Raw genomic sequence first — 14556 nt, 5'->3', positions numbered from 1 at the left:
GAGAGTGAACAGTCTTCATAATCAATCATTAAAACTGTTAACGCAGTAGTTTCTGCTTCGCACCTTTGAATTAGAATTGTTTTATAGTCAATTCAAACTGTCGACCTGCAGTGTTTATAATCTTTGAAATGCACAATAATCTCTCGTTGGTTTAGATTCAGATCAATAAAACAGTATAAATATGTAGAATTTACTGCATCATTCATTTAAAAGTGTCCCGACTTCCACGACAACAGCAAACAAACAAACATCTGTCAGACACACAGGTTTCCTTCTTCTGACGCAGCTAGTAGTGCAGCCTGTAAACACGAAATGTACAAAAAATCTTTAATTGATGTTAAACATGTTCATTTTTACCTCCTTCAAAAATCAGCAGGTTTTTGTTTTGTTGAATTATTCACAACTTCTTGTGGTTTTGTAATTAAATATAATACGTCAAGTTATTTATTAGCAGCGTTCCTGTTTCCTGCAGTGCATCGTTACTGAGGTTCAGCTGGTAGTCGTGATTCACACAAACAACAATGAAAATGTGTTTTTATCATCTAAATAATAAAGTAAAGAAAGTAAACTCTGTCTCAGCTGGAGATCAGTGAACTGGAGGAGCAGAAAGCTCAGGCGGAGCAGCAGGTGAAGCAGCTGAAGGAGGCGCTGGACAAACTGCAGATCCAACATGGAGGAGGAGGAGGAGGAGGAGGAGGAGGAGGGTGGAGCTCCGAGCAGGAGCGCAGGTGAGGAAGACGACGTCATACACGCAGCTTCACCCAGAAAGTTTCTGTACTGGTGTCGATGATGTGGAAAAGTTTAGGAACTGGAATCCTGCTGGAGTCCAGTTTACACTTAATGAAGGAGCCGAACTTCCACATTCAAGCATCTACAACATGAACTGTATCTCCAGCCCTCCTTAGTCTGATCTATGTAGGAACCTGTTGGTTGTGTCTCGTAGTGACTCTGCAGCTCCTCTCGGCTTTACGGAGCTTTATAGTGAGTTTCAGCTCATTGTTTATCTGTCCAGCTGCAACTTTACTGTTCTGGTTCACTCTCAGCGTCTCAAAGCTGTTAAAAGCCGCTGAACACGACCTGCTAACAGACAGTTAGCTGTAGACTAGCTGGTGAACATAGTGGAGCATTTAGCAGCTAAAGAGCCAGATATTTCCCTCAGGAGCTGATAGAGAGTAAAAACAGCTAAAAGAGAGAGAATATTGGACAGAAACATGAATGATCATGTTGCTCCGTAACTGCTAACATGTTAGCAACAAGGACTTTAAAAGCTGATAATATGACAGAAGTAGTTTTTACAGACTATTCTGCTGAAAACAAGTTCAGGCAGCCTTAACCAGATGGAAACTATAAAGGACCAAGACTAGAACCCTGAGGAACCCCACAACTAATCACTGACGTTACCAATGTGATGATAATGTTGCTCCGTAACTGCTGGATGTGGAAACAAGCAGCTGTTTGCTAACAAGTTCAACATATGATGAGTCAGAGTTGTTGTTCACTAGTAAACATCAGTTACTGACGGTTCAGAGGTTTCCGTCCAGACTGAAAGAGGAAGAAGAGATTTAGTCCGTTTAACGTCTTCAGTCTCATTTACTGAGTTTTCTCCTTAACTTTGCTGCCACAGAACATCTGGACTCTGCGTAACCAGACTCAAACACCGAGATCCAGATTCATCTTCTCTGAAGAGCCATTTCAAAAAACAAACAAACAAACAAACAAAAAAACGCTTAATGTTGATGCAAGTCAAAGAAAAATGAAAACAGAAAACCTTCAACTTGTTAATGTCAAGATGGAGAATTATATTCAGTTATTTTATCCTGAATCGAGTGTCTGGAGTCTGTTAGTTGTTCCGACTGATCTGAGAGCTTTAAACTTCAAACCTCTTCAGCTTTATTAAGATGATTTATAGACATCAGTTACCTTATTTCATTCACTTATTTATTTTATAGTATTCATGTTGTACATTTTTATCTTATTGATATTATTTCTTTGTTTTTTAATCTAATTTTTATTTCACTCTATATTTTATTACATTTTCATAGTTTTTATGTCTCGTGTGTTTTAGTCTCAAATACAACTGTTGTTTTTTTTCTACATATTTGATTTCCTTCTTTAGATTCAATGACAGGAGTCGCAGCCTTTAAGCAGAATCGTATTGATCAATAAAGTTAAATTGACCTAAATGGAAGCTCTTACTGTTGGAAACAGTCTGACAGTTTGTGTCTGGTGTTCCCAGGATGCATCGGGAGCGGGCCGAGCTGGAGCAGAACTTTGCCAGAGAGATCAGTAATCTGGTTCAGAGGCTGAGCGCCGAGAAGGACCAGCTGGAGGCGGAGCTGAAGCTGAAGATGGACCAGGAGGTGATGCTGGTCAGGTGGGTGGTGACGTCACACTGTTGGGAGGTTTTTACTCTAAACGTCTAAAATAAATGTATCATCAGTGTTGAAAGGGAAACGGTAGACAAGAGCAGCCTTCAGTTGTTAATAAACTAATAAACATGATGGAGGAAAAGGATGAAAATAGATCCAAACCTGCATTAACTGATTGTTCTGCTGCCTCAAAGTGGACCAAACAATCTATAAACACTTCACAACAACCTGTAAACACAACATCTGACATTTCATCTAATAATGTAGCTGTAGCTAACATGTTAGCAAACATCCAGCAGGATCATCACATTAACAGAGTTAATAATGACTTGTGGGGTTCCTCAGGGTTCTGCTCTCGGTCCTTTTATAGTTTAAATTCACATGCTGCTGTTTGCTGCTGGGCAGGTGGAGTTCAGGTGTACGGGTGGAGTTCAGGTGGAGTTCAGGTGTACGGGTGGAGTTCAGGTGGAGTTCAGGTGGAGTTCAGGTGTACGGGTGGAGTTCGGGTGTACGGGTGGAGTTCGGGTGTACGGGTGGAGTTCAGGTGGAGTTCGGGTGTACGGGTGGAGTTCAGGTGGAGTTCGGGTGTACGGGTGGAGTTCGGGTGTACGGGTGGAGTTCAGGTGGAGTTCAGGTGTACGGGTGGAGTTCGGGTGTACGGGTGGAGTTCGGGTGTATGGGTGGAGTTCAGGTGTACGGGTGGAGTTCAGGTGGAGTTCGGGTGTACGGGTGGAGTTCAGGTGTACGGGTGGAGTTCGGGTGTACGGGTAGAGTTCAGGTGGAGTTCGGGTGTACGGGTGGAGTTCAGGTGTACGGGTAGAGTTCAGGTGTACGGGTAGAGTTCAGGTGGAGTTCGGGTGTACGGGTGGAGTTCAGGTGTACGGGTGGAGTTCAGGTGTACGGGTAGAGTTCAGGTGGAGTTCGGGTGTACGGGTAGAGTTCAGGTGTACGGGTAGAGTTCAGGTGTACGGGTAGAGTTCAGGTGGAGTTCGGGTGTACGGGTAGAGTTCAGGTGTACGGGTAGAGTTCGGGTGTACGGGTGGAGTTCGGGTGTACGGGTAGAGTTCAGGTGGAGTTTGGGTGTACGGGTAGAGTTCGGGTGTACGGGTGGAGTTCGGGTGTACGGGTGGAGTTCGGGTGTACGGGTAGAGTTCAGGTGGAGTTCGGGTGTACGGGTAGAGTTCGGGTGTACGGGTGGAGTTCGGGTGTACGGGTGGAGTTCGGGTGTACGGGTAGAGTTCAGGTGGAGTTTGGGTGTACGGGTAGAGTTCAGGTGTACGGGTAGAGTTCGGGTGTACGGGTGGAGTTCGGGTGTACGGGTGGAGTTCGGGTGTACGGGTAGAGTTCGGGTGTACGGGTGGAGTTCGGGTGTACAGGTGGAGTTCAGGTGTACGGGTAGAGTTCAGGTGTACGGGTAGAGTTCAGGTGTACGGGTAGAGTTCGGGTGTACGGGGGGTGTACGGGTGGAGTTCGGGTGTACGGGTGGAGTTCGGGTGTACGGGTAGAGTTCGGGTGTACGGGTGGAGTTCGGGTGTACAGGTGGAGTTCGGGTGTACGGGTAGAGTTCAGGTGTACGGGTGGAGTTCAGGTGTACGGGTAGAGTTCAGGTGTACGGGTGGAGTTCGGGTGTACGGGTAGAGTTCGGGTGTACGGGTGGAGTTCGGGTGTACGGGTGGAGTTCGGGTGTACGGGTGGAGTTCGGGTGTACGGGTAGAGTTCGGGTGTACGGGTGGAGTTCGGGTGTACAGGTGGAGTTCGGGTGTACAGGTGGAGTTCAGGTGTACGGGTAGAGTTCGGGTGTACAGGTGGAGTTCAGGTGTACAGGTGTAGTTTGGGTGTACAGGTGGAGTTCAGGTGTACGGGTGGAGTTCGGGTGTACAGGTGGAGTTCAGGTGTACAGGTGTAGTTTGGGTGTACAGGTGTAGTTCGGGTGTACAGGTGGAGTTCAGGTGTACGGGTGGAGTTCAGGTGTACGGGTGGAGTTCGGGTGGAGTTCAGGTGTACGGGTGGAGTTCGGGTGGAGTTCGGGTGGAGTTCGGGTGTACGGAGGGTTCATCAGGAAACAGCTGAGACTGAACCAGAGATGGAGAGAATTCGCTGTATTTTCTAATCTGATTCATCATTAATATGAACAAAGCAACATGTCAGCAGTTTCATCAGTTAACAGACGTCTGAGCAGCTCGCTGTGTGTTAACGCTGTGAGCAGGAAGGAGGCAGAGCAGCAGCTCTCTCAGATGAAGCTGCAGCACGCTGAGGGTCAACGCCGCCTCCTCCACCAGCTCCACCTGGAGCGCCAGCAGCTGCACGACCAGAGAGGATTCTGGGAGAGCCGGCTCATCCAATCGGAGCAGGAGAAGCTCCGGTGTGAGGAGAGAGCGAGGGAGGAACAGGCTCGGATCTGCTCTGAGTTCTCCTCAGAGAAGAAGAGGATGGAGGAGGAGCAGCGGGAGGAGGTCCATCTGCTGAGGGAGCAGGTCTGCAGTCTGCAGGAGCTCATACACACCTCAAGCCTGAATATCAGCCAATCAGAGGCCAGCTTACAGGAGTTCAGAGAGCGCTGTGGTCAGTTAGAGGACGACCTCAAAGCTTCTGGTGAGCGGTGCTGCGAGCTGGAAGCCAGACTGGAGGAGGCCTGTTCTCAGCTGGAGGAGAGCCTCTCCTTCCTGGAGTCACACGAGGTTCTCAATAAATGTCTCATCTCAGAGAAGAGCTCTGCGGAGGAGCAGCTGAAAGAGGAGCAGGAAAACCTCCAGGCTGCGTCGGACAGCCTCCTGCAGGACGGGGAGTTGGTGGCTGATAACTGCAGCCACCTCTCTGATGCATTCATGCAGCAGCAGACTGTCAGCGCGCTGCGCTCTGAGCTGGAGGCCCTGCAGGAGGCCATGAGGACCAAAGTGGATTGTCTCTCCAGACTGACCGCAGAGCTGGACTCTCTGAAGACGGACCGTGCCAGGCTGATCCAGGACCTGAAGGAGCAGGCCATGGCTGTAGACAACCTGCGGCTGGAGCTGGACAGAGTCTCAGAGGAGTTGTGCAGGAGGAGGAGTGCTGAGGAGAGTCTACAAGAGGCTCTGAGGCAGGAGCAGACCAGGACCTTGCAGCTCCATTCCAGTCTGCAGGAGGAGAGGGAGGAGGTGGGCCGTCTGAGCCAGGAGAGCGGGAGCTACACCCGGCTGGCCAACCAGCTCTCCACCCAGATCGTAGAGATGGAGGAGGAGATCACCTCGCTCAGAGACCACCTCCGAGATGTCAGCGCCCAGCTCAACAACACCGCAGACCTGGTCCTGGACCTCAGGAGACAGCTCAACTCCAGAACCAGCGAGGTGGATCGGCTCCAAGCCCAGACGGCGGACACCAGCGAGCTCCTACAGCGAGCTGAGGCGTCCTCTGAGAAGCACCGCGGTGACGTCCAGCAGCTGCAGCGGGCCCTGCAAGACTCCCAGAACCAGCTGAGGACCAGGGAGGAGGACTTTGACCAGGAGAAGAGGAAGATGACGCAGCAGCTGATGGAGCTGGAGACGCTGGTCCTCGCCCTGGAGGAGGTGATGGACCCGGCCAGTCCACACAGGTGTGTGTGGGGCATGAGACCAGCTCCACCTGAACGCTGACTAACCTCCATCTGCAGCTTAAACTCTGAGTACATGAATGACTAACTGCATCGATCACGTGACTGAGACGTTTCCAAAGGTAGAAACTCTGCTAACAGAATGAAACGCTGATCGGTTTGTCGCCCACAATGCACCGCTGCAGACTGAGTCCAGTCCTGGAATGCTTTAACACTTCACCTCATCTCTAACCGAATGGCAAATGCATGACAGACTGAATTCCTTCATGTTTCTGTGTCATCACTTCATCTTTAAACTCAAATGTTCACTCAAATTCTGCTTTGATGCACTTTGTGTTTATTATAGTACGAGCTTCATATTCCTGGTAGAGAGTGCAGAGTGAAGGCCTCGGTGTGCTTCAAACGAACAGTAATGTGCCGTTTTAAACATTTCAAATTGTTGAAATACTGAAAGAAGTTGAAGTGGAAGAACTGGACTAAATTACTATAATATAACTATAATATAAAGGAAGAAGTTTTAGGCAGCAGTGAGTGAAGAGTCAAACGTGACACTCAGATTTCAGCTTTTGACAAATTACATAGAAAGTTTTGGTCCAGTGTTGTGGAAATTTTCTCTGGAGAAAGAATAAAGAAAGCATTAAACATTGTTACTTGTTGAAGCAGTTGTAAACACTGTTCAATCCATCACATCATCAGTAACAATTATACAATCATCTTGTATTTTTGGAGGGAAAGCTTGTTGTTCAGCCGGTCCTTTCCCTAAAGATTGTGAACTCAAACTAGACAGCTTTATACGTCTCCAGAAGCAAAGCTGGTCCCTAAATGGACACTTCCACAAACCGTTACACCTTCTTACAAACAAGTATGGTCTCTAAAACAGCAGGCTTAAGACAAAGATATCTCTAGTTAACCCCAGAGGTCAGCAAGCAACCCTCAGATAGAAACAGGTTCAAGAGTTCAACTAGACTAGGAGCAGGATTTCTTCACCAACATGTGTCCCCAAAATGACGATGACATCACATCACATTCAGTTGATAACAAACATTGACTCCTTAGTTTGAAAACATTTGTAACATCTATACAAAAGATTTATAAAATGATAACCTACTATTCACTTTTCTTTCACACCAGTAATCAACATTTCTGTTTTATCTGTTCTCAGACAGCCAACATCTGTCCTAACATCTGAGTGCACAGTCTGAATCTCCAGGCAGGATAAAAATATAAATGTGGATGTCATCTGCATAGAAGCAGAACTTTTATATTCAGTTTCCATGTGGAAGTATGTAAAACTAAAAGAAACAGTGGTCCTAATATAGAGCCTTGAGGTACTCCAAGGTCAGTCTGAACTGGTCTATCCTCCTGGCTGCCTCTCAGGTCTCTACAGCGACTCAGTCTTTGTGGTTTTGACACCATGAATCATACAAATGTGGAAAACATTGCACATTTTCACACGGTCTGTTTCTGTAGAGACAGTTTCAGATGCTGTTAGATGATCCTATAAACACTTTGAAGCATACCGAGGTCTTCCTCCAGCTGATCTTTAAATACACACATGAATCTGTGATATACGATCATCTTTGAATCAGCACAGTGGCGTCTCTTGTCAGGTTGATTTACTTGCATAACTAATGAGAATAATTTCCTCTCTAATCATCAGTCAGCTGACCGAAGCAGCTGCAGTTTGTTTTCAGGTGTTTGTTCTGACCTGTGTTGTTCTGACCGGCTGCAGGACTCAGCTGGAGGAGGTTCGTTCAGAGAACGGCGCTCTACAGGAGCGACTGAGCGTCCTGCAGCAGGAAGTCACCAACATGGAGGACGACGTCGCCAAGAAGAGGTCAGTGAATACTGTTTCATTGGTCTGGCTGCTGTGACCTTTGACCCTTCATCTGGCTGAGACCCAGAAACAGCAGGTTGGATTAAAACGAGTTTTACCTGCTCAGAGTTCAAAGCAGACGTCAGCAGCGGGACAGCGAGTCACAACCGGAGGCCGAATCGCCTTATAAATGATCAAACAGATACATGTGAGAGCTGCAGACCCCCCCCCCCCCCCCCCCCCCACATACAAGAATGAGGAAGGTTTGAGCTCATATATGAAGCAGCACTGAGACACAAACAGATGAAAGTTCATATATAAACAAATCAAATGTAAATAAAAGAAATAAATTCTTGTAAATCAGATAAAAAACCGCAAACAAATTATAAAATCTTATTTTAGGAAAGTTAAAATAATCAAACACAAATAAGCAACATCTGCGCTGCAGGTTATTATATTATATATTATTATTTATCTCAGGAAGGTTTTCAGGCTGGAAAGTGGATTAAAAGTGGTTCAGACTTTAAATAATCTAGTTTCAAACAGGCTTCAATCTAATTTTAAATCTAATTTGAAGGTTTGATTATGTTTGATGGAGGTTTTATGATTGTTCTGCTAGTTTCCAGGAAACGTGTTAATTCATCTGTGCTACAGTGAAATTATCACATTTCACTGTTCAAAGACGATTTATTAACGTTTGAAGAAGGAGAGTCACTGCAGAGTAAAACAGGTAAAAGTGCATCAATGTAATAAAACGACGGCACCAAATAAAAACACAATTAAACAACATAAAAGTGAGATTAATGAGACACGTTGAGGTGAAACACCTGAACATGTCGACAACACTGTGAAGCTCTGAACTGATACAGCAAAGCGTTTCAACACCATCAGGAGCAGTTCAGGAATCGAACCGCCGATCTTCTGATTGGTCGACCGGCTCTTCCTCCTGATGGATGTTTTACATCTAAATACTGAGTTTCATCACGTCTTCAGCAGCCTGAGAGATAAATGAACCGTAGCTCACGATCTAAATATTGATTTATCATTTTAACGTTTCACATGATGATGTAACAACTTCCTGCTCTACAGCTGGTGACGATAACATAAACAGCTTTAATTCAAATAACATAAACACCTTTAATTCATTCATACTGGCAGCAGATCGCTGAGGAGATACAGAACATCTGGAAGAGAAGTTGATTATCTTTTGTCACATTAGAGCTGCTGAAGAAAATGTCTGTAAATCTGAACAATAATATAAAACAGCTGAAAACCCTGATGTGTGTTACTTTAACCTGAACATGTAAACATGTTCTCCAGTCAGCCGGAGGCATGAATGTTGTTTATAATCTTTTTTAAATGCAAACCTCTGAGCTTCAATGAATGAGTTATTTTTTTATGCATCCATTCATCATTCATCCACGTCCAGGTCCTGATTCATGATCAATGACTTGTCAGTTATATTATTGGGAATGATTGTTACAAACTGCCAGGAAGTAAATGTGAAATACATTTAAATAAATGGACATTTATTTCACATCACAGCTGGTAAATAATTCTAATCTTATTCTTCACCTTTCATACTTTTAATTGGTCTTAAATTAAAGTCTTAAATGTGGAAGCTGCAGAAACAGTGAAAGATCTTTTATCTACAAACATCCTGCTGCTTCTGCCGTCAGGAGGAAACTGGAGGAGATGGAGCGAGAACACGAGAGGAGCAGAGAGGAAGAGGAGAAGCTGCACAAAGAGGTGAGAAACCATCGATCCTTACAAAGCTACAGACTGTGACCTCTGACCCCTCTGACTCTTCTTCTGTGACGCCTGCAGAACTCCAGGTACAGAGAGGAGGTCCTGGATCTGAGCGGCAGGAACCTGCGGCTCAGCAACGACAACGCCGAGCTGAGCGCCCGTCTCCGTGGAGTCCAGGAGTCGGTCCGGATGCTGCAGGAGCGCCTGGCGCTGGTTACCAAGGAGCAGGAGGAGCGGGGCGCTGCGGTGAGTTTCACAGTTGTTTGTTTGTTTGTTTGTTTGTTTGTATGGGAACTGGACAGGGCGTGTCCCCTCGTCCTCGTCTCTGATTGGCTGACAGTTGGCTGCGGCTCTGTTTCAGGTGCTGCAGCTGCAGGATGCGACGGTGCAGCAGCAGGCGGTCTGGACGCAGGAGAGACAGCTGCTGGAGAGAGAGCTGAGCTGCTGCAAGGACAAGGTGAGCTAACGTTAGCATAGCATACCAGCATTGACCTTTAACCTTTTAGCACTACTACTATTTATCCCTCCTGAAGGGTAAATGAAGGACTAAGTGTTGTTTCAGGCCTCGATGCAGCCGCTTCAGTCTGTGATTGGTTGTTTATTCATCGCAGTTTCTTTTGCTTCTTGGTAGAAAAGTTTCTGTCCAGTGAAGATTTCAGCTTGTGGTCGAACACAATGTCACAAGAACAGTTTCATTGTTTGGGAACATTGGGAACAGTTGGGAACATTTGGGAACATTGGGAATTGTTCTGCTGTAGTCACCGCCACACCAAACACCACGATTGGTCCAAACCACAAGCAGCTGCTGATTTGGACGTTTCATGCAGTTTAAAACTCTCACAAAGTTTGTGGAGATTTCTTGAATTTGTGTTAATTATTGCGACCACAGAGTCTTAATTTCCTGGAGGAAGTGATTGATAATTATTAGAAAAAACAAACCCTGCACCTGGTCAGCTGCTTGAGTTTGCACCACGGCTCTCTGGAGTCACTCTGTATCTCAACTCAATCATCAAACATCATGCTAGCCAACAATAACCGGCTTACAGCATGTTAAGCTAACTAGCAGGCTGCGGAGCCACTTAACAAACCAAACAGTCTTCTTCAGAGCAGACACCTGTACGTAACCAGCTAACCGCTAACTGAAGAAGCTAGTTTGTGGACCTTGAGTTGAGATTATGAGAACATAATCTTTGATGTTTAATTCAGCATGTTAATAAGTCTGTTGACTGCTGATTTATTTATTTATTTATTTATTTATTTATTTTGTCAGCTGGGTCGTCTGTCAGAGGTGGAGGTGGAGCTCAGCAGTGTGACTCTGAAACAGCAGTTGTTGGAGGAGGACAAGACCAAGCTGCTGAGAGAGGCAGACGACCGAAACAACAAGGTCACAACTCATAAACCAGCAAATAACCACATAAAACCAGCAGATAACCACACAAAACCAGTAGATAACCACATAAAACCAGCAGATAACCACATGAAACCAGCAGATAACCACATGAAACCAGCAGATAACCACATGAAACCAGCAAATAACCACATGAAACCAGCAGATAACCACATGAAACCAGCAGATAACCACATGAAACCAGCAAATAACCACATAAAACCAGCAGATAACCACATGAAACCAGCAGATAACCACATGAAACCAGCAAATAACCACATGAAACCAGCAAATAACCACATGAAACCAGCAAATAACCACATGAAACCAGCAAATAACCACATAAAACCAGCAGATAACCACATGAAACCAGCAGATAACCACATGAAACCACCAGTTAACCGTAGAACCACCAGATAACCGCGTAGAACCTTGATATAAAATTAAACAGGTTTGAGCAGGTTTCTGGATGTTTTGGTCGTCAGGTGGAGGAGCTGCAGCAGGCGTTGATCTCTCTGGAGTCGGAGGCCGAGCTGCTTCGCTCTCAGCTGAATGCCGTCAGTCGCGAGAAACTCGGCCACGCCCAGGAAGTGACTGACACGCAGAGGAAGCTGCAGGACGCTCAGAACAAGGTCAGAGAGCCACGGTTTGATTCTCAAACAGCTGATTCTCAGGACTTTAATGAGACTGTTTGATGTGAAGAAACGTTGTCTCTGTGTGGCTGTCGGCAGGTGGAGGAGCTGGAGGCCGGCGTCCGGAGGCTGATGAGGGAGAAAGAGGAGCTCCGTCAGGCTCTGGAGGAGCAGGAGGAGCGGGAGGAGCAGGCCTCCGTCACTCAGCAGGAGGAGACCCATAAACTGAGAGTCCACAACCAGGAGCTTCAAAACAAGGTAGGAGAGTCCGTCTGCAGAGTCCAGACCGGTTCCACATCTGGACAGCTGTGCAGGTGTTACAGTCAGAGGTTAACAGTAACAAACAGGAAACTGTCCACAGCTGGAAAATCTACAAACTCTGCAGAGTTATTGGAATACTTTGAGTTTTCCTGATCAGCCTTTAAACTCAGAGATCTGTTCCTCCGTCAGACCTCCGGATCCTATTTCTTTGTCTCGTCCTGTTTTCAGTCTGATGCAGCTGACGACTTCCTGTATGCTGCAGATACAGATCCAGGCTGACTGACTCTGCTGTATGTGTTTGACTGTGCTGACTGTTGTAGTCTGACTGTTGTAGACCCTCAGAGCCACACAGACACCATGAACTGGTCTTTACACAGACTGGAGTCTGCAGTGTGGATCTGTCCTCCCCTGTAATATGATGATGATGATGATGATGATGATGATGATGATGATGATGATGTTGTTGTTGTTGTTGTCGTCAGCTGGCAGAGCTGCAGGTCCAGAGTCTGGAGACCCAGAAGCTGATCCAGGAGCATCAGAACCTGAAGACCAAACTGAACCAGCTGGAGATGGCGAGGACGCAGGACCAGAACCAGGTCAGGACCACAAGTCCCAGACTGACCTCCAGCTGTGTGTCTGTCCTCTCCCTCCGGCCGTGTGTCTGTCCTCTCCCTCCGGCCGTGTGTCTGTCCTCTCCCTCCAACCGTGTCTGTCCTCTCCCTCCAACCGTGTCTGTCCTCTCCCTCCAGCTGTGTCTGTCCTCTCCCTCCAACCGTGTGTCTGTCCTCTCCCTCCAACCGTGTCTGTCCTCTCCCTCCAACCGTGTCTGTCCTCTCCCTCCAACCGTGTCTGTCCTCTCCCTCCAACCGTGTCTGTCCTCTCCCTCCGGTCGTGTGTCTGTCCTCTCCCTCCGGTCGTGTGTCTGTCCTCTCCCTCCGGTCGTGTGTCTGTCCTCTCCCTCCGGCCGTGTGTCTGTCCTCTCAACATCATAATTGCAGATATTGCAGAGATTTCTTGAATTTGTGTTAAATGTTGTGACAGCTTCCTGGAGAGACTTCCTGTCCTCTCAACTCAGTGTCCCGGTCTTCCTCCCTGCAGGCGGACTCTGCTCTCAGTCTGGTGCAGGCGCAGCACGTGCGGCAGCTTCAGGAGCTGCAGCAGCGTGCAGGTGAAGGCTGCAGGCAGCAGGTGCAGCTGCTGCAGGCTCAGCTGCAGGAGGAGCAGAGGAGGAGTCAGCAGCTGGAGGAGACGCTGAGGCTGCAGACGCAGCAGAGCTGCTCGCAGATCAGCACGAAGCAGGTAAACACACGACCAGCTTCAGACTTTACATGTTGATGCATAAATAAAAAGTGAAGCTGACTGTGTGTTGTGTTCAGGACCAGTACGAGAAGGCGCTGGCGGCGCTGCAGCACAGGATGGAGGAGCTGGAGACCAAACTGAAGGGAGTGCGGCTGGTGCTGCAGGAGAAGGTGCAGCAGCTCAAAGAGCAGGTCAGTGGAGGCGTTTAACGCTACAGACGGGACTGTCCGCATACTTTTTGGCCGCGTCTCTCACTGCGGCGTTTGTCTCGTCTCCGCAGATGGCGAAGAACACGAAGTCCGGCGTGATGCTGAAGGATCTGTACGTGGAGAACTCGCAGCTGATGAAGGCGCTGCAGGTCACCGAGCAGCGGCAGAAACAAGCAGAGAAGAAGAACTTCCTCCTGGAGGAGAAGATCAACGCGCTCAACAAACTGCTGCGTGAGGTCGTCCTGGCGTCGCTCGCCACCTAGCTGCTCGACGCCGCCCCGAGAAACACCCGAGACACACGTAGTCGAAGCCCAACAATCACATCCTCTTCCTCCTCCTCCTCTTCCTCACTGAAGATCCAGAATCTCTGAATATGTAAATGTTGTTTTTCTTCTTGTTGCTTCTGTGTGACGTCCGTCTGCACACGAAGCTTCAATCTTCATGAGGACGAAACTAAAAGTATCAAATATTTCCAGTTAACTTTACTGGTTTTTAAATGCAGGACTTTTACTGGTGATGAAGTATTTCCACTTATTGAAGTTAAAGCTTCTGCAGGTCTCAGAATGTGACGGGTCTCCAAACACAGCGGAACACCGGCGTTCACATTTACTGCCAGCAGAAGAAGAAGAAGAAGAAGAAGAAGAAGATTTCACCTCTTCAGCAGCTCAGTGACTTTAACACCTGGACGTACCTGCAGGGTCGATGACATCACAGCTAGTCTGGAGCCAATCGTGGTCCAGTATTCAGCCTCCGCGGCTGCAGCAGGAAACATTTTTACTCTTTTTTTTTTTTTACAAGAACACTGAACTTTTTTAGTCAAAACCACAAAATATAATTATAAAAAGTGTTTTTACACGTCTGTTAACGTTTGACACTCAAAGTCCACTTACATGCTTTTCTCTGGAGCTTTCTACCATGACTCACAGCTTTCAATCAAACGACTTCATCGAGGTGTCGAAGCAGAAAATCAGTCGACGTGTTTATTTCTGGAAACGACGTCAGATTCACGCAGCGAAGAGATCAATATATATATTATATTTATATATATCAGCCAATCAGATCAGTTTGATCATTAATCAATAATCAGATTTATGACAAGAATGCCAAAGATTCAAACGTTCTGACAGGAAGTTTAATCAACGTTGTGATGTCATCAGATATCAAACCTGTTAGTTTATTGATCCACTGTTAACTAATCAATAGTTTTAGTAATCTGATCACTTATTGATCTTTCATCATTGTTACTGTGATGGTTTTAAAAACGTTTTC

General features: G+C 46.8%; 1 protein-coding gene and 2 long non-coding RNA genes across 7 annotated transcripts in view; all 3 read left to right on the top strand.

The window, feature by feature from the left end:
- The window catches only part of ninl (ninein-like), a 52088-nt gene extending 38025 nt beyond the window's left edge, over nt 1-14063 (top strand). For 2 of the 4 annotated variants that reach the window (XM_044372121.1, XM_044372122.1), the window contains 14 exons: nt 580-728; nt 2237-2374; nt 4576-5937; nt 7667-7771; nt 9430-9499; nt 9578-9745; nt 9861-9956; nt 10770-10883; nt 11372-11518; nt 11618-11776; nt 12262-12375; nt 12878-13078; nt 13156-13269; nt 13359-14063. In XM_044372121.1, coding sequence (XP_044228056.1) covers nt 580-728; nt 2237-2374; nt 4576-5937; nt 7667-7771; nt 9430-9499; nt 9578-9745; nt 9861-9956; nt 10770-10883; nt 11372-11518; nt 11618-11776; nt 12262-12375; nt 12878-13078; nt 13156-13269; nt 13359-13550 — 3129 coding nt within the window. In that variant the 3' untranslated portion in view covers nt 13551-14063. The remainder of the gene's footprint in view (nt 1-579; nt 729-2236; nt 2375-4575; nt 5938-7666; nt 7772-9429; nt 9500-9577; nt 9746-9860; nt 9957-10769; nt 10884-11371; nt 11519-11617; nt 11777-12261; nt 12376-12877; nt 13079-13155; nt 13270-13358) is intronic. The other 2 variants (XM_044372123.1, XM_044372124.1) reach the window with 1 other exon arrangement.
- On the top strand, nt 3077-3337 carry LOC122996688. Its single transcript, XR_006407059.1, has 4 exons — nt 3077-3117; nt 3148-3215; nt 3246-3283; nt 3314-3337. It is a non-coding gene; the product is annotated as an uncharacterized LOC122996688 (long non-coding RNA).
- On the top strand, nt 3525-4255 carry LOC122996683. Of its 2 annotated transcripts, none has more exons than XR_006407056.1 (3): nt 3525-3593; nt 3643-3802; nt 3909-4255. It is a non-coding gene; the product is annotated as an uncharacterized LOC122996683 (long non-coding RNA). The 2 variants fall into 2 exon arrangements; XR_006407055.1 differs by having other exon boundaries at nt 3525-3612.
- Nucleotides 14064-14556: the final 493 nt, after the last annotated feature.

Source organism: Thunnus albacares, chromosome 14 (genome assembly GCF_914725855.1).
Source record: "Thunnus albacares chromosome 14, fThuAlb1.1, whole genome shotgun sequence".
Classification (NCBI taxonomy): Eukaryota; Metazoa; Chordata; class Actinopteri; order Scombriformes; family Scombridae; genus Thunnus; species Thunnus albacares.
Note: the sequence above shows the minus strand (reverse complement) of the source record. Positions and strands in the feature narration are given on the sequence as shown.